This window comes from Rhamphochromis longiceps, linkage group LG20, assembly GCF_057381845.1.
Source record: "Rhamphochromis longiceps isolate RC_006_pf linkage group LG20, R_longiceps_female_GT1.1, whole genome shotgun sequence".
NCBI lineage: Eukaryota > Metazoa > Chordata > Actinopteri > Cichliformes > Cichlidae > Rhamphochromis > Rhamphochromis longiceps.
This window is the reverse complement of record NC_140576.1, coordinates 23,380,068-23,401,669: the sequence shown is the minus strand read 5'-3', so window position 1 is coordinate 23,401,669 and position 21,602 is coordinate 23,380,068. Positions and strand designations below refer to the sequence as shown.

Genomic DNA, 21,602 nt, shown 5'->3' with positions numbered 1-21,602 from the left:
ATATTAGCACATAACCTTAAAGATTATAGAGGTTATACATTGGAAGATCTTGCTGCAACAGTTTGAAATCATGTGTCTTTGTGGAAAGCTTTAAAAAAAAAAAAAAAATCTCCACTCTGTTTTTCCAAATCTTTGCTTCTGGTTTCCCTGTATCAGCGCTGATGTGGCGGTATTGCCTGAATGGCAACATCTATCTTTCAGAAGAATACTGCGGTGGATACCTGCACCTTAAATGTGTCACCATATAGCAGTTTCACATGAACCGACCACAAAATGGATGGAATACTGGTGCTTTAATTCAAACCAGAACCCATTAGCTTTCAAAGTAAAAGTTGCACCTTTTGAAATGTGTTGCTTTCGGCACCTTCAGAGTAAAAGTTGTGAATTTTATTTTGAAGGAAAGGAAAAAGGCACTGTTTTTTTTTTTGTTTTGTTTTTTTCAAAGTCTCCCTTTTTTTTTTATTGCATCATACTTTTTAATTTTCACTACTATTCAGTGATCTGGGTCTCTTCAGTAGTTAGTGAATCTCTTCCATGCAAACTATAGGCGACTTCCAGAAGCAATCACAAGGTTTTTTTGGTGTCCTCTATGTGAAAAATTTCATCTGGCAATAGCCAGCAATCACTTCCCATCAACAGCGAATACCTACTGATGGAAAGTTTCTGTAGTGACTGGTTTCTAGGCCTATGTGACTGGGGCCTTAACATAAATAACTAAAAACTAAACTAACTGTAAAATTTATAGTGTCATTTGGATTAAACCCATCCCAACAATGCTAAACCAGTCTCTAAACTTGTGGTCATTACATGTGACATTTACAGCAACAGAAAACCCATATGTAGTAAAGCTTAATTTATGCACTTCCTCATAACTTATCCCTAATATCCAAAACTATGCTAAATACATCTTGCTTATATGCAGCTTTATAGGGAATCATTCAACACAATAGTGACTCAAATCTCAAGAATTTATAGAAACAGAGATGCTTTGGGTCAAAAGACAGTATTATGCAGCGTGACCACATTTACACTCAAAATCATGGCGATAGCAGTAGGTGTGTAATGGAGGAAACAACATTTTTACACAACTATTTGCATCAACCTTTTTTTGACATTTGCTGTCATTCTTTACACACTAATACCAATTTCCTTTTTAATGTATACATAGTGCACAGAATCTGCAGTGTCTGAATATTTAAGCATCAAAACTACTATATTTTAAATGCCAAATCCTCTGAGGAAAAACATGTTTCCATCATGTTTTGCTATTAATGATTCTTAAGTCTCCCTCTGTGTGTTCTTATTTTGTTTACATGCATACTGTAGATAGGATTTTGGATTATCATAGACATCAAGAAGCTGAGTTATGGCAGTACACACAACACCAGCTCACCAACATCAGTAGCTGAGAGCTCTAAGAAGAATAAGAAATACCATAATTTTTGAAATGTCAGATCAATCATTTAACTATTTGGGTGTTTGAATTAAACTTTCCTGTCCATTTCCACACCCATTTAAGTTAATAAAACTTAACTTCGATCCAATGAAACCATGCTAATAACTATAAATAATAGTCTCAATGTAACTCATATCATGTAGTAAGTGTCTTAATATCTTAATTATTTTATTAATAAATATTGTCAATATTCTTTCAATAATAACCTTTTTAATGTACTTTCAATTGTACTATAATGAATAACTGAAAATATTTACAATTATATGATTAAAATATAGGAAGATATAGTAAATTATGTCAATAAAATACACAATACTTATGCATATTCTGCGTCTACTACATTTGAAAAAGCCAAGTATATCGATAGGAAATAGATTAAAAAACACACACAAATGTGAAAAAATGTTTTGTGTAGACAGAGTTACTAAAGCTCTTTTTTTCTTTTACCTTTCCATCTAGACTAATGACATGCAGTGGCCTGGTGAAACACAAGAAGTCCCTTCCTCTATATGCAGTCAACCCTGTCGTCCTGGGCAGCGCAAGAAGACAGTGAAGGGAATTCCTTGTTGTTGGCACTGCGAGAATTGTGATGGTTATCAGTATCAGGCAGACAATTACACCTGCAAGATGTGCCGCTTTGATTTGCGTCCCAATGACAACCACACTGGCTGCATTCCCATTCCCATTATCAAGCTAGAGTGGAGCTCACCATGGGCCGTGATACCAGTCCTCATTGCAGTCTTTGGGATTATGGCCACTCTGTTAGTGGTTGTAACCTTTGTGCGTTACAATGATACACCAATTGTTAAGGCATCTGGTCGAGAGCTTAGCTATGTGTTGCTGACAGGTATCTTTCTGTGCTATGCTACAACATTCCTTATGATCTCTGCTCCTGATGTGTTCGTATGCTCACTGCGAAGGATTTTCCTTGGTCTGGGTATGAGTATAAGCTATGCAGCACTGCTTACCAAGACAAATAGGATCTACAGGATTTTTGAGCAGGGCAAGATGTCGGTCAGTGCCCCTCGATTTATCTCCCCAGCCTCGCAGTTAGTTATCACATTTAGTCTGATATCAGTGCAGCTCCTTGGAGTGTGCATCTGGTTTGGTGTTGACCCATCACAAGCCATCATAGACTATGTAGACCAGCGCACAGCAAATCCCGACATGGCCCGTGGCGTCTTGAAATGTGATATATCAGACCTGTCTCTCATCTGTCTGCTGGGTTATAGCATGCTTCTGATGGTCACCTGCACAGTTTACGCCATCAAGACTAGAGGGGTTCCAGAGACATTCAACGAGGCCAAGCCTATCGGCTTCACAATGTACACCACCTGCATTGTGTGGCTTGCCTTTATCCCCATCTTCTTCGGGACCTCACAATCAGCGGAAAAGGTAAATATCAAATTTAAAATTTGCTAGAAGAGTAAGGTCACAAATTGAATTAGTCCCAGTTGTGTAACTGGTTTAGAATGGTATGATGCCAGTGTAGTCTGTATGCTTTCAACAGCAGTTCTCTATTTAAGGCTACAATAGTCTAGTGAATTCACTTGTGCATGTTCACATGTCAGTTTTCCATTTGTAGTTCTTTTATATTTCCTGTGCTTTTTATTATGAAGAAAATGGCCACTCAAACTGTTTGTTGTAAAGCATCAGCTCCTTGTGTCTGTATATGTGGAGCTATTCATCATGAGCTGATGGGCTTTGTGCTCCACTGTGGGATTACAAGACTTTTAAAGTGGGCTTGTGAGAATAATTCATTCACCTCAAGTTTGCTTGGATATGTTTTCTTTAATTGTCTTTCTATGTGTGTTTGACTACTCAGTATTTGCACCCAGTGAAGCTGAATCAATCACTGCACATTCATGCACACAGAAATAGAGAACGCATGTTTGAGAAGTAGCATAAAATTACTGTGGCTGTTGATGTTGCTTGTCAGTTGAAAGTGAATTGCAAATTAGCTCTTACAAGTGCTAATTTTGAGGTTGCACAGCGCAGATGTACATCTAAAAAGCAGAGAGTGAAAAAGTCAAACCACCAACTGCAACAGAAGCTTCAATATTGGAGTACTATAGCCATAATAGCAGCCTTTGGGTTGTTAATATCATAAAAAGGTGGGGATAAATTTGCATGAACATTGGCTACCAGTATTCTGATAGTAACATCTGGAGTTTTTTGGAAACAAAGCTCCTTAGTTTGAAAAAAAGAAATATAAGGTTGTCTTACAATGGATAGCAGTTTTTTTGTGAACATGCTTGCTGCCATTTGCTATGGTAATTCATGAACGTAAACACAGCCACTGATGAGGCAGCGAAGGTGAAAATCACTTCTGGCCTTCATTTGTATGTCCAACAGTGAAAAGCAGGTGGATGAAACGATAGGAGAAATTATTCTCTGTATTAGGGGTTTTAATTAAATTGAACTGGCACATATACAAATCAAAGGCATGTTGAACAACTGAAGGTCATATATGATTTACACTGCAAGCTAAATCTTTGGACAGTCTAACAGTAAAAAAACAAAACAAAAAAAGCATCACAAACTATGACGACTGATGAAAAAGGCCCTTCACATACATTGTTGTATTTGCCAGCCATTCACTTTAACAGTGATCAACAGATGAACTATGTTTTATTTATTCAGCAAATATTATTCTAATTACACCCATTATATATAAATTTATAACTGATTCTCACTTTGCATAAATACATTATCAGCTGTAGCTTCACCCTACAATTTTTTATATTATGTAATAGGAAGATTTGTTGAATAATGCTGCTCTTAATTTCATTATTTTTAAATGAACACAAGGAGAGAGCAACAAAAAGTGCCTTAGTAACAGCACAGTTATCTCTAAGGAAGAGATTTAACAATTTTTTGCAGCTGAAATCTTAACTTGTCACAGTTTAGATCCGTTAATGATCGCTGCATTGGACTTAGGTGGTATAATTCCACTGAAAGTGCTTATGCTGGCTCTTTACACTGAACTAAGCCATCTTTATCACACCTATGCTTTCCCTACTGAGATTCAAAATAACGTCAAAATGTCTGCCATGAAACAAGTCTGTTCCTTTCATTATGTGTCAGTATGTATTTTCCCTATTCATGAGAGAAGAGGCTTGCCATCCAGCTTTGTCCTGGTATAGCTGCTACTACCGGCAGACAATGGAGCCCTCAAAGCTGTCGCTGGATGGGCCTGTCATAAAAGAATAAGTATTAGACCAGACATATTAAAACATTAAATTTGATATATTCACAGTCAAAGCCTAAAGTCTTAAACACAAAGGCTGGTGGGAAACAACCTAAGTTAGAATATGGTTTGGGATGAAAAGGCCATAGAGCTGCATGTTTCAAATGACACAGTTTCTCAGCCAGAATTCTGGAAGTCTACTGATTAAGAGCATTTTTCAAGAAGGTAAAAGCTTCTTTAGGCTGCTCCCTTATTCACAAGGAGTCACCACAGCAGATGGATGGCCTATCTGAAGTAGTAGCAGTGGGTATTGTCTGTGTATTTGGAGTCTGGAGAGTTTTTTGTTAAAAATCATTTTAGTTGATTTCACGAAAGTCTAGAAAAATAAATATATAACTAAACCAAAAAGCCTGAACACTTTACCAAGGCTTGGCAACTTTGTGGGAGTGTGATCCAGTGATTGTGTTCACATGGGTCACAAATAGGTAGGGTTACCTCTGGACAAGGAATGCATAAAAACAAAAAGGAGCAATCTGACTTCGATGAAAGTTCATAATACTTTCTATGTCTGGTCCTGTTCTTTCACTGTGCCAATGGTGAAGATTGGTAACCATTTCGGCACGTCAGGGAAATTTATGTCATAAAGGCTGATAGAAGTGGACAAGGGTCTTGGCTGCCCTCACAGAGTAACTCCACTCTGTACTCTAGAGGGCTAGGGTTCCAAACTCACCCTAGGCCATGTGTAATCTTCTCAGGAGATTACAACAATCCCCCTCTATCACCAGGGAATGCTCGTGTGCTGTTTGCAGTAATGATGGAGCACAAAGCTCTGTCACCTCCATCTTCCACTGACATCTTTTTTTCTGACACGGCTTTAGGCAGCTTAATTTCAACAGAGCTTCTCTACATTTTTTTTTTTTTTTTACATCAACATGACATGGCATTGCCTTTCCACTTGAACTAACTGAACACTCTACAATATAATACCTATAGAATCCAAACAAAACACTCATTGATGCTACACAAACCACCTTGTAACTTCCAATGTTATTTTTGTCTTGTGCTATAACACTGACATCTAGTTGTACTGATGGCCATTGGACTAGTTAAAATTCTGTAAGAGAAAGGTTGTGAGCAGAAGAACTGGATGAGTGTAAAGCCCTTTGACACAACTCTGATGACTGGACAACTGGGTCTCTCAAGGGTTTTCAAGGTGTGAAAACCATTTTTTTTAGCAACCATATGTTTTGAGGTTTATGGAGATGAAATAAATTGCAAGGGCAGTCCAGATTTTCAGAGTAATTTTCTTTTCCTAAAGAAACCATACAAAGAGAGCGACATTAAGCAATGCGCCCACTACACAGGGGTGGCTGTAGCCCATAGGAAAACACCCTAAAATCTCTGAGCCACCTCTTTTCTTGGTTTACTACATTATTAAATTGATATTAATAACATTTACACAATATATTAATATAATCTAATACAAGTACAGAACAAATAACATAAGAATAACTAAAAAAAAGAATAACACCAAAACCCCTACAATAAAAAAAAAAGTGTGATTCATTCAGGCCCCACATCACAAACTTACAGAGCTTAAAGACTGCTACTAATGTCTTAGTGCCAGATACCACGGGACATTTTCAGGGGTCTTGTGGACTATGCCTCAATTGTTCAGTTATTTTGGCAGCATGAGAGGGATCTAGTGGATATAAGGCCAGAGGTTTTAATGTTATGGCTGATTGGAGAATGTCACAACTGTATGTTGGGAAACATCATCTATAACTGTTGACAAGAGCCCTTTTGGCTATTCCCATGTCAAACAGCTCAGTCATTTGTGATGTCTGCAAATGTAATGTCAAACAAAACCTTGGGCAAATCTCTTTGAAGGATGTTTCTCAGCTGTGTTTCACTGTACACTTACTGCCTTGTGTTCATCAACTTTAGAGAGGCAAAGTAAGCTGTTCTCTACTTCCCCTTTATTCAATTAAGGTTTTCACGCAATGATATTGGGAAAAAGATGAAGTTGGATCACAGTTTCTTTGTTAAATTCATGAAACTAACATTTAAATCCAGGACACTGTATTTTCATATTTTGCACTGGTTTTGCACCTTAAACAGAAATTTAAAGCATGTCATAAAAATTAATCGATGCCAAATGTTGTCTACCTACTAACATCTGCCCTGACTCGTCGCATTCTCTACAGTAACAAATTAGAGATGTACTGTGTATGAGTTCTAGGGTGATTATCATAAATGAAAAATTTATGATATAGGCCTTTTTATTATGCTGTAGGCTGTTTCTTTCCACTCCCCAGTTGTTGCCTATAGCTATGTATCTGCTACCCAGCTGTGAGTAGCAGCTGTCACTGGCTTCAGAAAACACACAATGATGTTGTCTAAAACCTCAGGGTAAAAACATCTATGCATCAGGGGGGCTTTTTTTTTATATGCATATCATAAAATAAACAAACCCTGAAATGACGGTAGAAGTCAGGAGTCACCAGTTTACATAAATGTTCCTGTGTTCCATCACAATTTGCTATATAAGATGTGAAACATAGAAATATCGTCCACTAAACTTCCTTTTAGCTAAAGGAGAGTGACTTCATTCTGTAGCTTGAACTGGGAAGGCTCTGAGCAACACTCGGTCTTGTTATGTACGCAGTTTAATTTGAGACTATCGCATTTCTTTCCATGACACAGTGCTTCCAAAAAATATTATTATTTTGTCTCTATTATCTCTTTTATAATACAGATGTACATCCAGACTACAACCCTAACCATCTCTATAAGCCTCAGTGCATCGGTCTCTCTGGGTATGCTCTACATGCCCAAAGTCTACGTGGTTCTTTTCCATCCAGAGCAGAACGTACCCAAGCGCAAACGCAGTCTAAAGGCTGTGGTCACTGCAGCCACCATGTCCAACAAGTTCAACCCTAAAGGTGGCCTGAGGCCCAACGGAGAGGCCAAATCTGAACTTTGTGAAAGTCTTGAAACACAAGGTTGGTATCACACAATGACATCCATCCATGCAACAAAGGAAAGACAGGTCAACCAGCATCTGTTAATGCACTCTGTATGCAGAAAATAATGAACTCCTTTTAAGTGAAGATTACATTTTTCTTTAACAGATGACAAAAAGAACGATGGGAATAATTAGAAGTGATAGGGGTTGTGTCACATTAGCTTCTCACTTGCACATAAGTGACGTAGTAGTTAAGTGTTCCCTTCAAAAAAGACTGGAAGTTAATTTTCTCTATTTGAAGGATTATTTTTTAATTTTACTGTATGCAATAGCAAAATAGTTAAATTTTCAAAAACTATATTGATACTGGATTTGCCAGTCAGAAGGTGTGGCAGGGGGCCCATACTATTCTGAAAGGGATAAAAGCAAGGATAACTCAGTGTTGGAGATGAGGATATTTCAATCACCAAGACAAATGGTATGAACAGGCAGTGCCTGTGTGGGGGCAGGAATAAATCCAGTCAAGCACCCCCACATGTTGTGATTACTTAAGGTACTGATTTTTTACTCTGACAAGCTGAACAATATACCATGATATATATCCGGACTAAAAAAAAAGACAACTTACACTTATGTGTATGTTTTCTTCCTATCTTGAAAGGGAATTGTTACAGTATCTTATCCAATTACAGAACCCATTTATAGGTGCTGAGACTTAACCTCTGGTTTAAACTGTGAATCTAACAACTGCTCTTTGTGCTTATGTGTCAGATTGTGTTGAGGGAGGGGAGCCTTGTGAGGGACTTTAGACTCTCAGGTAACCTGATTAGAAAATAACTTTGCTCTTCTGTCATCCGTGAGCACTTTTTCCTGTTAATTTCTGCTAATGTTCACCACAACACCTGTGCCTGCCTACACAATGCAAAAAAGCATCCCTGCTAAAATTCAGCACCCTGAATGACATAAAGCAGTAGTTCCCAAACTACCGTAGCGTACCCTCGGGGGTACGCAAGTGGCTGTAGGGGGTACGCGTGGGTTGGGGTTGGAGTGGGGATCAAAAGTTTTAAAAGCCGAAATTTGCGCTAATGCAGTTTTTTTTGCCTGTCAAATACATGACTATATACCACCCTCTGGTGTTCAGCAAAAAAATAGCTCTGACAAAATACATGGGCGTGATTTGCCCAAATGACTGACACCTAACAGTTGAAGTTGCCTCCAAGCATTCAGTGCAGCGCGAAAATGGACAAGTGGTTAACAAGAAAAAAAGGCCCTACCACAGAGACACCGGCCACAACAACCAATAAGCTCATATCTGAAGATGCATTTTCCAGTGACCGCACAGGTGATTGTTCAACAACAATGTGTTCATCAGATTTGGATGCTAGCAGTGCTAGCAGGGATGTATCTGTGGTTACTAGCCAAGTGGCTAGCATAGCTGGAGCCAGCCATGTGGAAAGTGATGAAGTGTCTGATGCGGAGCGTCAAAGTGGGAGAAAGCATGACAGCACGGACTGTAACACAACCTCATCAAAGAAGCGCAAATATGATGACAATTATATTTCGCTGGGGTTTACGTGTATAAATATTGGTGGATTTCCCCGGCCACAGTGTGTTATTTGTGCAAAAGTATTGTCTCAGAACTCAATGAAACCTTCACTTTTGCGCAGACATTTAGAGACAAATCATCCCCATTTGAAAAATAAACCAAGGGAATATTTTGAGCGACAGCTAAAATCACTTTCAACAAGTAAAACCTGCATTCAGGTGCCAGATCTTATGAATAAAAACAGACTACAAGCATCTTACATGGTCAGTTACAGAGTGGCTAAAAACAACAAACCCCACACTATTGTGGAGGACCTCATTCTCCCTGCTGCTTTAGATATGGTAGGGACAATGTTGGGGGAAAAGGCAAAAAAGACGATACAGTCCATTCCATCATCAAACAATACTGTCTTACGGCGCATCAATGCAATGTCAGAAAATGTTTTACAGCAGCTACTTCTGCGCATACGCCACAGTGAATGTTATGCAATACAGCTAGATGAGTCCACGGATGTGGCTGGCCTGGCGCATCTTCTCGTATATGTGCGCTACATTCATGAAGGAACCATCAAGGAGGACATGCTGTTCTGTAAACCGCTGGAACAAAGGACAACTGCCGCAGATATTTTTCAAAAGCTGGACACATTCATGAACACACATGGACTCGTGTGGGACAGATGTGTTGGCATCCGTACTGATGGCGCACGGGCCATGACTGGGAGACACGGAGGTGTGGTTTCGCGTGTGCAAGCAGTCGCGCCAGATGCCTCCTGGGTACACTGCAGCATCCACCGAGAGGCTCTTGCTGCAAAGGGAATACCTGTCCGTTTGAAACATGTTTTGGACACGAGTGTAAAAATGGTTAACTTTGTGAAAGCCAGGCCGCTGAACTCCCGCTTATTTGCTGCGTTGTGCAATGAGATGGGCAGCGAGCATGAGACATTATTACTCCACACAGAGGTTCGCTGGCTATCTAGAGGGAAAGTGCTGACCCGTTTCTTTGAGTTGAGGGATGAACTTAAAGTTTTCTTCAGTAACCATCCCTTTGAGCTGTCTGAACATTTGCATGATGAAGAGTACCTTACCTGCCTGGCTTATCTGTGTGATATATTTTCTCGTCTGAACGAGCTCAATCTCGGATTACAAGGCGTTTCTGCAACTATATTCAATGTTCAAGATAAAGTTGAGGCCATGATAAAGAAGTTAAACCTTTGGAAGAACTGCTTGGATACAAACAACACTGAAGTCTTTCCTGTGCTGCATGATTTTCTGTGCTCTAATGATCTCACACTATCTAAAAGTGTAAAGCGCGAATGTAACGTGCACCTTGAGGAGCTGGCGGTGCAGTTACGCCGATACTTCCCAGAGACGGACGGCTCAAATGATTGGATACGTCACCCGTTCACCGCCGTGCCTACTTCGTTATCACCGTCTGACCAGGAGAGCCTAATTGAAATCGCCACAGATGGATCTCTAAAAGTTGAACACGCTCAAAAGAACCTGGCGGATTTCTGGATAGGGCTGCGCACTGAACAGCCCGCGCTGGCTAAGCGCGCTGTCAAGACTGATGCCTTTCGCCACCACATACTTATGCGAAAAGGGATTTTCTGCTTTAACAAACATGAAAACAAAATACAGAGCAAGACTTTGTGTGGAAAACGATTTAAGACTCAGCCTTTCCCAAATTGAGCCAAACATTGAAGAGCTGTGTGCCTCTGCTCAAGCACATCCATCACATTAAATAAAGTTCTGTTTAATGAAAGTTCATGGCCTTTATGCTCTCGACAAAAAAGTGAATTCTAATAAATCCTTTGATACATTGCTAGTATTAAGTAGTAAAGTTTGTTATTAAAACTCTGTCATTACTAAAAAATATTGATAAATTCATTTGGTGGTAAGAAATAATCGACTGTGCAGTATTTATCTTTATGCATGCGATATTGCAATGTATTTATAGACACTAATTAAGAGTCGTTCGTAGTAGGGGGTATGCGGCTGAGGGTGACATGTCTCAAGGGGTACGTGGCTGGAAAAAGTTTGGGAAGCACTGACATAAAGCATTAATCACACAGTCACAAATCCACCCTGGACCAAGGGATATTAACTTGGATAAACAAGATTGGTGTGTGGTGCTGTAAAATGGCCAATCAGCATGGTAAAGCCTGTTAATGTGAGAAGATGACAACCCTCTGCCGGAGAGGAGACAAGCGATAGCCATGTGTCCCCTGTAATTTGTTTCCCTGTTGACAAAAGAAGGAATTTGTGGTAATGGGACAACAACAACAATAAGAGTGAACAGGAAAAGACAGATGGGTCTGCCAGCTCCAATTCTTTCTGGACCATCTATTCTTTATCTTGGCCTCGCAGCATATAAATATTCAAATAAGGTTCATTTATCAATGCTTTTCTTGGAAGATATGCTTTGGATGAAATGGCAAGAATACCGCCCCCATTCACCCACCCAGTATGGCCCTGACAAATATACCAGAAGCGTTTACCATTGCACATCTCTCCTCTGCAGCACTTTTGCCCCTACTCTGGCTTTCAGCCGTCTTCTGATTGGATTCATCCCTTCTGACATATTCAATCAGCCAAGGCTGCTGTTGGCAGATTGGTAGTGTGATTACCACCACAGAGCATGCTCGCTGAGGACAGTTTTACTTTTAAAAATTACACATACACTCACATTTGCACAGACATATGTGTGCAGACAAGCATGACTGCACACATACTCATAGGTACTGTATGTATGACAGTCACATTTGACCAGTGGTTTGGGTTTGTTATGATTGCTGTGGTCTGCCCTCTGGTCATCTGACTTATGTACTTCATTCACAGCTCACAAATTTCCACAAACAATGAAAAGAATAATTAGAACCATTACCAAACGTTGATAGCAAAAGCTATACGGCCGGGACAGATCACATATCGCCTTAATTGTATTTTACATGTAAAACACCACAGTTAAGAATGGTAATACATTGACTGCTGCATGCTTTGCTTGATGCACATAGAAACCACAGGTCGTTGCATGCACTAAAATACTTGCATTTGAATGGTTACTCCCGTATTTTATGCTACTGCTGTGAACTGCTTGGTAGTTTAGTAGTTTGTATTTTGGAATTGCAATTTAATAGTATAATCTAAAAAAATAGAGAGTTTTCCTGATTTTACTATGCTGTAGAACCAGGTACATATGAGTGCAAAACTCAAGTGACTCTGAATAATTTTGCATTGCTGTCAAATCTTATGATACTATGTTTTTAAAATGTCTGCAATATTACCAGACAGACTTATCTCAAGGGAAAACAAGAGGAAAACATGTAAATATGATGCATCTGTATGTATACACAGGCAGGAATTGTTACATTTTTATTTACTGTCAGCGTTGGAAGATGGTTTTATACTGGCACCACAGATGTTTTCGTGACTCCTCAAGGCACCCATGCCAAACTAACAACAAAGCATTGAAGAAAAAAAAAAAAAAGAGCTGCTGTAGTATTTTAACCCAAATTCTAACAAAGCAGTTTTCCTGCCTAAACCAAGATCAGTATTTGTGGTGAAAAGAAATGATAATACAAATTAATACATTAAATGAATACTGTTACCAAACATAAATAATATACCTGTAAAATGTGAGGATAATTCCATTTCACGTCATATGTACATTATATATTTTTTGGATTTTTAGACTAGATCTAATAATGTCATTTGGAGGTTTAAAGGATTTTAGATGAGGATTCCTTTTACATTTAACAGATATTACTTTTTAATATAAAAGTAATTTTACTAAATATTTTCAAACTATTATTATTTTAATAAAAAAAGAAATCAAAAGATTAACAGTAACTAATCATTTGGATAAATGAGCCCAAACGTTATATACGCCATAAGAAAATGAACAGAACCTCTTCTTTAGAAACCAGCACATCCTCCATAAACAAGGGAACATTTATTACCATCCAAAAAAGAAGAAACGGACAGCTCTTTAGATAAAAACAAGCTGTTCCTCTTTTATCATACTTTTATGATATATATTTATGTTGGTTGCAGCTTTTATTAGATGGGCTGTGATTACAGATGTTGTTGAATTTGTGCATTTTACACATCACTAACAGTTTATTTTGTATCTTAGACGTGAGCATGCGAGACATTAAGATAATTTAACATTAGCATCAAGCTATTAAAATTAGTTTCACTTGTGCTTGTTTACTTGAGTCGTTCATAAGGAGAACTTTACAAAAATCAGAATTCCAACACTATGATTGCCTATTTGAATCTCACCCATTGCATTTTTAACCCTTCTTTCTTCTTCCCTATTACTACAGTGTTGGCCTCAAAGCAGACATACATAAGCTACAGTAACCATGCCATCTAAGACCGAGATGAGCCGTGGAAGAGGAGAAAAGGCCTGCCTGAGGAGAAATCACCTGATTGTGGGGGCATATTGGGGATACACTGGAGAACTTTCAAGCTGCTACATCAGAGGATTGGGGTGGAAAGATGGGAATTTGTCACTCCAAAGGATGTCATATTTTTTTTATGGAATCATGTAAAGGCTTGGATGCAAATTTTATGATAAATTAGTAGCTTGTAGGAGGGAGAGAAGAGATGTAAGGGAGCTTGGGCAGTTAATTTTCCTCTTCCCACCCTGAGCATTGATCAGTGACGTTTCCAGATGCAGGCTGAATGAACCACCTGGAGCCTACAGATTTTTATTTATTTTTTCTGAAGTGTATAGAGCACAAGTTCAGTTCTCTCTGATACTGAATTGTTTGTCTCATTTCAGTAAAAACAGGGGAAAGTATTCTGTTTTTATCAAATGCAGCTGACGAAATGAAGTGGTGTAAAAAAAATGTAGTAGTTATTTTTGGTTACAGGTGTATTTGGAGTTGAAAGCTGCAGTACTCTTCAGACTGTACATGCCTTACGACAGTACACTCAGTATTCCTACATGAACTAAATATATCTGAAACACATGAAAATAAGGCAGTGGGTCTCCCCAGTAGTTTTTTTTTTTTACTGTTTCATAATAATGAGGACACCACCGTTTTGGCAATCCTAGTGTACAGTCCCAGAGCATGCTTATGGGAGCATCACGTGTACTGTGCTGTGTTGTCAACGTCTATGGAATGCAACATTTGTCATCGTGGTCATTCACAGTGGAGATGTCATTTTTGGGGTATCCCTCTGCTGAACGAAAATAAGTCAAACAAACCAAACACAAATTGCCATGCAATAGCTCTATGGTTGACATCACATTCCATAAATGTCAGTCAGGACTTGGACACTTGACTGTAAACATCTGAGATTGAGGGGCTCTTATTTATCATGCACCTATTGAAGCCTTTTGAAAGACTGTCAAAATTTCACTTGTAGCGTTGAAAGTAATTGACAAATTTAGCCTAAAAGAGTTTTGATTAAAATTCAATAAGATTGTAAGACTTGTAATAAAGACTGTATACTCTGTACCTTAATGCAGGGTATTGTGATATAGTAGATTTTTAAAGAAAAAAAAGACAACAACAAGCTGTTGTCATGCCAGACATATTGTTATTAAAGCCTGACAACATATGATAAATGGGACAGAAGAAATGCACTGAAGTGGAAATGATAAAATATATTTTTAAAATAATTTTTTTGATTTAAAACAAGGCTCAAGTAGCTAGCCGGCGTTAATACCAATTTTGAAAAGGTATTGACTTAGTTCAGACAACTGGTCAAAAAGTTCAAACATAATTAGCAATATGATATATTGTTTCAACATATACTGTAACAATTTAAATTAACATTCAATCCATTGTCTGATTTTTATATATATCAATAAAAGATACAGCCATGCTGTACTAAGTAGTAGCAAGTTCACCTTCCACTTGGCAGCTATCTTAATTATTTCTTGCTTCCAGCAAACAATTTGACTTTGTGTTTAACAAGACCCACCTATTTTTCTTTCCACAGAAATTGCTGGAAACCCAAATATAGACAAAAGGCCATAAACATGACACCAGCAGGATACACTTCTTTGTTTGTGTATAAAGGATGTGCAAAAAGAATTGTTTGTTTAAATGTTAACCAGCCGGTAGTTTCTCAGGTTTACTTTGAAGTATTTCTGCCCCCTAGTGATCAAGAGTTTCTAAGTACCGCTTTAAATCTCTACAGTGATACATCACTGCTCCATGCCTACTAATTAATTGGTTTTCACAGTACTGAACATAAAAAAAAAAAAAAATCAAAGGTATGAATACTTGCTTGATAAATAAGGGCCACTGCCTTCATTCTGTGCCTCATATCCATTAAACTACTTCTGCTAAATGTTCCATGGTTCTTTCATCATGTTTGTGTTGCCAGTATTACCTTTCAGTTGTTCAGTTTAAACATTATTACGGATGAATTCAGTGTACAATTTAAAATGTGTAAACACCATTACTGTTTCCATTCTCTAAAATATTACTAATAACAGTATTTTCTGGATTTTTTGTCTCATTAAATGTTATCCTCAGTAATGCAAAAATTGTATGTTGCATGTCAAAACCCATAAGAAAGTCGTGTGGTAAAATTGGAGAGAAAGGCATAAAGTCCAGACTACTGCAGAGGATTATAACTTACAAATATTTTGCTTTTTGATCAATGATTCTCTCAGCTCTCAGCTTCAACGAGTCTAAGGTGTTGCGCAAATGTTGTTTTCTCATTTGATAAAGTATTGTTTGTGGGATTGTTTGTGTTTGTGAATATGATCATTTTACTGCTTTTTTGCCACGACCCCCCTCCCCACCTACTTTTATTTTTCTAAAACACTGTCTGTGTTACAAAATAGAATATGTAATTGCTGACTGAAATTAAATGGCAAGTTAATGTATGTTATTAAAATTGATTGATCATGTCTGCTTTATGTACCAAATTATTAAAAAAAAAGAGAAAAAAACAGTTACAGTGCCTGGATATTTATGAACTATCTATAAAAATTAAAAAAAGCTGTGTAGAGCATGTTCATTTTTATACAAGATATTTCTAATAAAAAGATTGTTTTGTTAACAAGTTGTTGGTGTGTCTTCTTAGTGAGCATTTCCTTAGCAAAGAAAGCAACATTTAAAATTATTTTTATGAGTATTCTGTTGTCTTGTAGATTAAATGAATGCCTACTTATGGTTCAGTCACAATATAGTAAAAAATAGGACAGAGGTTGTAAATCCAACACTAACAACCTGTGGATAATCACTTTCTAATCACAAGGCAGTTGCACAAACTGTTAATTGACGGAACCTTTCTCCAAGCGATCAAAGTCTGACTACAATAATACATACAGAAAAAAACCCAACAATCATATAACCCCCTATGTGCAAGCACTTTGGCGACAGTGGGAAGGAAAAACTCCCTGAGAACTGAACTGAACTGAGAAAGGCCAAGACTGAAAGCTTGTGAAAAATGTTCAAATAACTACAGGCTGGGGAACTATTGTTCAAGACTACTTTAAACATTAACAGAAAGTCTGAGTCCTTGGAAGCAAAACATAAAGAAGTAAGCAGTGTTTTGAGACTTCTGTAGAGTAGTGTATACCGTAGGCAAGAAGAAAGTATTTTAAAGATATAATTTTAAGTTAATTTTAAGTGTTACCCGTTTGTTTAAGATAAGATAAGATAAGATAAGATAGAACTTTATTAATCCCTCGGGTGGGTTCCTCTGGGAAATTCGACTTCCAAAAAAAGCACAGCAACGACCAAAGTTACAGTTACAGAACTGTTATATATATATATATATATACACACACACACACACACACACACACACACACACACATATAAATACAGAGACAAATATAAATAAAATATACAAAGGGGATAAATAGAATAAATAGGAATAAAAAATAAAAATACAAGTGAATTGCACATTTCAAGTATTGAGTCTATTGCACTGTTGACTATTTACAAAAAGTATTGCACAAGGTATTGTACAGTGAGGTGAAGAGGCACTACAGCTTAGTTGTTCCCCCCTCCTTTGTCCACCTGTCCCCCCCCCCCCCCCCCTCCAGAGAGGAGTTAAACAGTTTGATGGCGTGTGGGACAAAGGAGTTTTTAAGTCTGTTAGTTCTTGTCTTGGGGAGAAGCAACCTGTCACTGAACAGACTCTTCTAGTTGTTTATGGCCGTGTGCAGAGGATGCCCAGCATTGTCCATAATGTCCATCAGTTTCTTTAATGTCCTTTTCTCTGCCACTGTCACCAGAGTGTCCAGCTTCATGCCGACCACAGAGCTAGCCCTCCTGATCAGTTTCTCCAGCCTGGATGAGTCCCTCTTTGCTGTGCTGCTCCCCCAGCACACCACAGCATAGAAAAGTACTCCAGCAACCACTGACTGGTAAAACATCCTCAGGAGCTTCCTGCAGATGTTAAAAGACCTCAGCCTCCTGAGGAAGTACAGTCGGCTTTGGGCTTTTTTATACAGGTGCTCTGTGTTGCATGACCAGTCCAGTTTATTGTCCATCCACAGCCCGAGGTACTTGTTGACCACCTCCACCTCCTCCCCCTCTATCTGAACTGGCAGTGGACCTTCTCTGGACCTCCCGAAGTCCACAACCAGTTCCTTAGTCTTTGAGGTGTTGAGTTGCAGGTGGTTTGTGTGACTCCATGCGACAAAGTTCCTCACCAGACTTCTGTACTCCTCTTCCTGATCATCCCAGATACACCCCATGATGGCCGTGTCATCTGCAAACTTCTGAATGTGGCATAATTCAGAGTTGTAGCAGAAGTCAGAGGTGTACAGGGTGAAGAGAAGAGGGGACAGCACAGTTCCCTGTGGTGCTCCTGTGCTGCTGACCACTGTGTCAGACGTGATGTCCTTCAGCCTGACGTACTGTGGTCTGTCGGTGAGGTAGTCGGAGATCCAAGCCACCAGGCAGGGGTCCACCTCCATCCTGTTCAGTTTTTCCTGAAGCATACAGGGCCGGATGGTATTAAAGGCACTGGAAAAGTCAAGAAACAGGATCCTGACCGTGCCTTTTCCCCCATCCAGGTGTGAGTGGGCTCTGTGTAGGAGGTACAGGATGGCATCCTCCACTCCGACACCCACCTTGTATGCAAACTGTAGTGGGTCCTGGGCATGTTGTACCTGTGGTCGGAGGAGGTTGAGGAAGAGCCGCTCTAGAGTCTTCATAAGATGTGACGTCAGTGCCACCGGTCGGAAGTCATTCAGCTCATTGGGCCGGTTCTTTTTGGGGACGATGCAGGATGTCTTCCATAGGGCGGGCACTCTCCCCAGTCGCAGACTGAGGTTGAAGACTCGTTGTAGCGGCTCCCCAAGTTCAGCAGCACACGCCTTAAGCATCCTAGGACACACCTTGTCTGGGCCTGCTGCCTTTCTGGGGCGAAGCTTCCTCAGTTGCCTCCTGACCTGATCCACTGTGACACTGGGAGATGTTTGGGAGGAGGGGAGGGGGGGAGATGTCTTGCTGCTGAGAGAGGGATTGGAGGAGGGGGGTGTCATGGTGTCAGGAAGGGGGGGGAAGCGAGGGAGGCAGGAGAGTGGGGAGAGGACTCTGTAGTGAAGGTGAGGGTGAGGGTGGGGGGGTTGTGGGCTGGTCAAACCTGTTTGTTGTAAGTAAGATGATGGCTTTCAAATTATCCGGCACTGCTGCATAATTTCTATACCTCTGTTATCCCTAGCTATCAACCATTTATGCTACTCACAGAGGATGCAGAGATTTGTAATTGGTTTTTTTTTTTCCCCCCCATTTCTAATGCTTATTTCATCCAAATAATTAAGAAAAGCCAAGTCATTTGAATATTTCCCCATTAACAATATTATAACTGCTTTAACATTTCCAGTATTCAAATTAATGAATAGGCTACTGCTCATGAGACCACTGGGGGAATACATGCTGAAAATAAAAAGGTGTTTCTCATTTGAAATATCACGTTAATATTTCCACTTGGCTGCTCTAACCAGTGAGTGGGTATTTCATTTTGTACCCAAGAGAAAAGCGTTAAATATTGCTGAGGTGCTTGTTTCTTTCTAAATGTGCTGGAGACACAAATGTATAAGATGCAGTAAGTGTAGACCCTGTGGTGCAGTGCTGGAGGAATGACATCAACTTTTTTTTTTATTGTTATTTGTTTACATTTGTGGTCAGAAAGTTGATAGTAGCTTATTTTTGCTCAAATATTTTCAGGGTGTCCAAATAGCTATATGTGGTGTTGCCTATGTGTTGGACTCTGTGTGACTGATGCAGTTTCTGTGAGCTAATGCAGGCATTACACAAGGACAGAGGTGGCAAAAGTACAAATATTCTGTACTTAAGTAGATGTACTTATGTTAAAGAAATACTGTGGTAAATGAAAAGATACAGTCTCTGAAATGTGCTCAAAGTAAGGACCTCTTTTGAGGATGTCTTGACCAGGTATTTTTGGAAGAAGCTAAGTGAACATTGTCCTATATTAGTGCAATAAAACTACATTAGTACATGGGGATAAAACCTTATTTCAGTCAGTCTAAATTCTGATTCTATTAAATGTACTTGAATTAATTGTGTGGAACATGAACGTAGAAAAAGATCCAATATTCAATTTAAAAAAAATGAGAACTTACATGTAAACTTTAAATCTCAGTTCATCAAATACTACTAAGCAGTCCTTACCTTTAAATGAAACCTCTCTTCTTCCTCTCCTGAACTGTCTTTTTTTTTTTTTTTTTTTTTTTTTTAATCTTTCTCTATCTCTGAGTAAAGTTAACTCTCACTCATTTCTCTCCCTGGGAAATACAGCAGCTGAATGTTTAGCTAACAGACAATGTGTGGGAAAGCTGCAGACAAACACTCTGAATGTTTGATGATAGTTGTTGAGCTATAAGAAACCTTGCATTTGAAATTAAATGCCACCTAAAAGTCTTTACTCCCTATATGCTCACTGAGGGTGGAGTACCATGACCACAAATTGGAACACCTGCACTTAAAAACAAACAAAACAAACAAAGGAATAGATATTAGTGTAAAAATGCAGGGAGTAAAAGTACAAGTATTTGTACTTTTTTACTTCCCATCACTGCACAAGGGTTTAGTGTAAATGATGAAGATGGAAGGCAGCAAGTTTTAAATGACAAAGGGGATCAAGCCTGCATTCTTTCATGACATGAATAATATATAACATATTTTGATCCATAAAAATAATGTTGCAACTCTGCATTGAATGTTAAGAAAAAAATGGTGTTATTTTTATTTCTTTCATTATATTTCTTTTATCAAATCACTGAAATGTTTATGCCACATACACAATTATTTAGCAAAGCTCTTTAAAAAGGAAAAAAATAAGACAGAAGACTGGAAGGGGGGAAATTTCTTGTGTAGTACAATAAATCATGACAGCCTATACACATGTGTGCCCCATTACTGAAAGCCTGTGGCAGCAATTTAATTTGGACCTCCCGTGACCTGACTCAGAGAAAGTAGTAGTAATTACTATGAAATTATGAATTTGTTTGATTCTAATTTCTTCTGAGTGATTGTTGCCTGAACAATATGAAAGCAGTGTAAGTTTTAACAAAATTTAAAAGACCTTAGGTTGACAATGATTGACTTTAGCTGATCATTTTTATTTAAAACTGCAAATGGCAGCCTCCTGAAGAAATATTATTCTACCATTAGCACCAATTCATAATTAACACAATATCTAGAAGAAACTAGTGACATAGCTACCTCGGCATCTAAACCCCCAGGGTTCTTTTTGAGATTCCTGCGTGGAAATTGCATTCCAAAAATAAATTTAATATTTCACTCCAATTAAAAATTCTGTATTAACCATCTTGGTATCAAAATAAAGCTACCACTTGTGAGTCTTCATTAAAGGTGTAAGCGTCACAACAGATGCCACGGCCAACCAGCCTATCACTGATCAGTCTCTAGGCATGTGTCACTGCGGCTTTAGCAATCAATTTCACAGCGACTGCCAGCAAGCTACAGCGACCACACATCACCAGTTGGAGAATACTATTTTTTCCTTAGGGACCTGTGATAGAGTTCTGCTTCCAAATGACTATGAATGATAACTATCAAGCTCTTGAATTGTTTGATCTTCCTGGCAAATTACCTCACTTTCAAACCTTCAATAGTAATTTTGTGGACGTCCATTACAGCTGCAGGGAATTCACTAGATTAATAAATGCCTTTTTTAATTTAACAATATTAGCATTGTTATTATCAACATGATACATATGAATACAGATTATTTATAAACAAACACTTTTTATTATGTGTTAACCTAATGATTTATTCAGCACGTTGTTTTTTTAATTTTATTTTAGATTTTCCTAGTTTATTTATTTTAATTAACTTATTTGTTTGTAACCAGGTTAAAACTGTCATTTATTAAATTGTTTGAAATATTAAAAAAGTTGAAATCAATGTTAAAATGTAAAATGGTTAAAGTATTTAGAAAAGAGTACAATGTGTATAACAAGTTTA

At 38.4% G+C, this 21,602-nt stretch overlaps 1 protein-coding gene across 2 annotated transcripts in view; it reads left to right on the top strand.

Moving 5' to 3' along the window:
- LOC146645351 (metabotropic glutamate receptor 4-like) overlaps positions 1-16,194 on the top strand; it is a 226,903-nt gene extending 210,709 nt beyond the window's left edge. For both annotated transcript variants that reach the window (XM_085394975.1, XM_085394974.1), the window contains 3 exons: positions 1,916-2,851; positions 7,405-7,651; positions 13,488-16,194. In XM_085394975.1, the coding sequence (XP_085251101.1) occupies positions 1,916-2,851; positions 7,405-7,651; positions 13,488-13,537 (1,233 nt within the window). In that variant the 3' untranslated portion in view covers positions 13,538-16,194. The remainder of the gene's footprint in view (positions 1-1,915; positions 2,852-7,404; positions 7,652-13,487) is intronic.
- Positions 16,195-21,602: the final 5,408 nt, after the last annotated feature.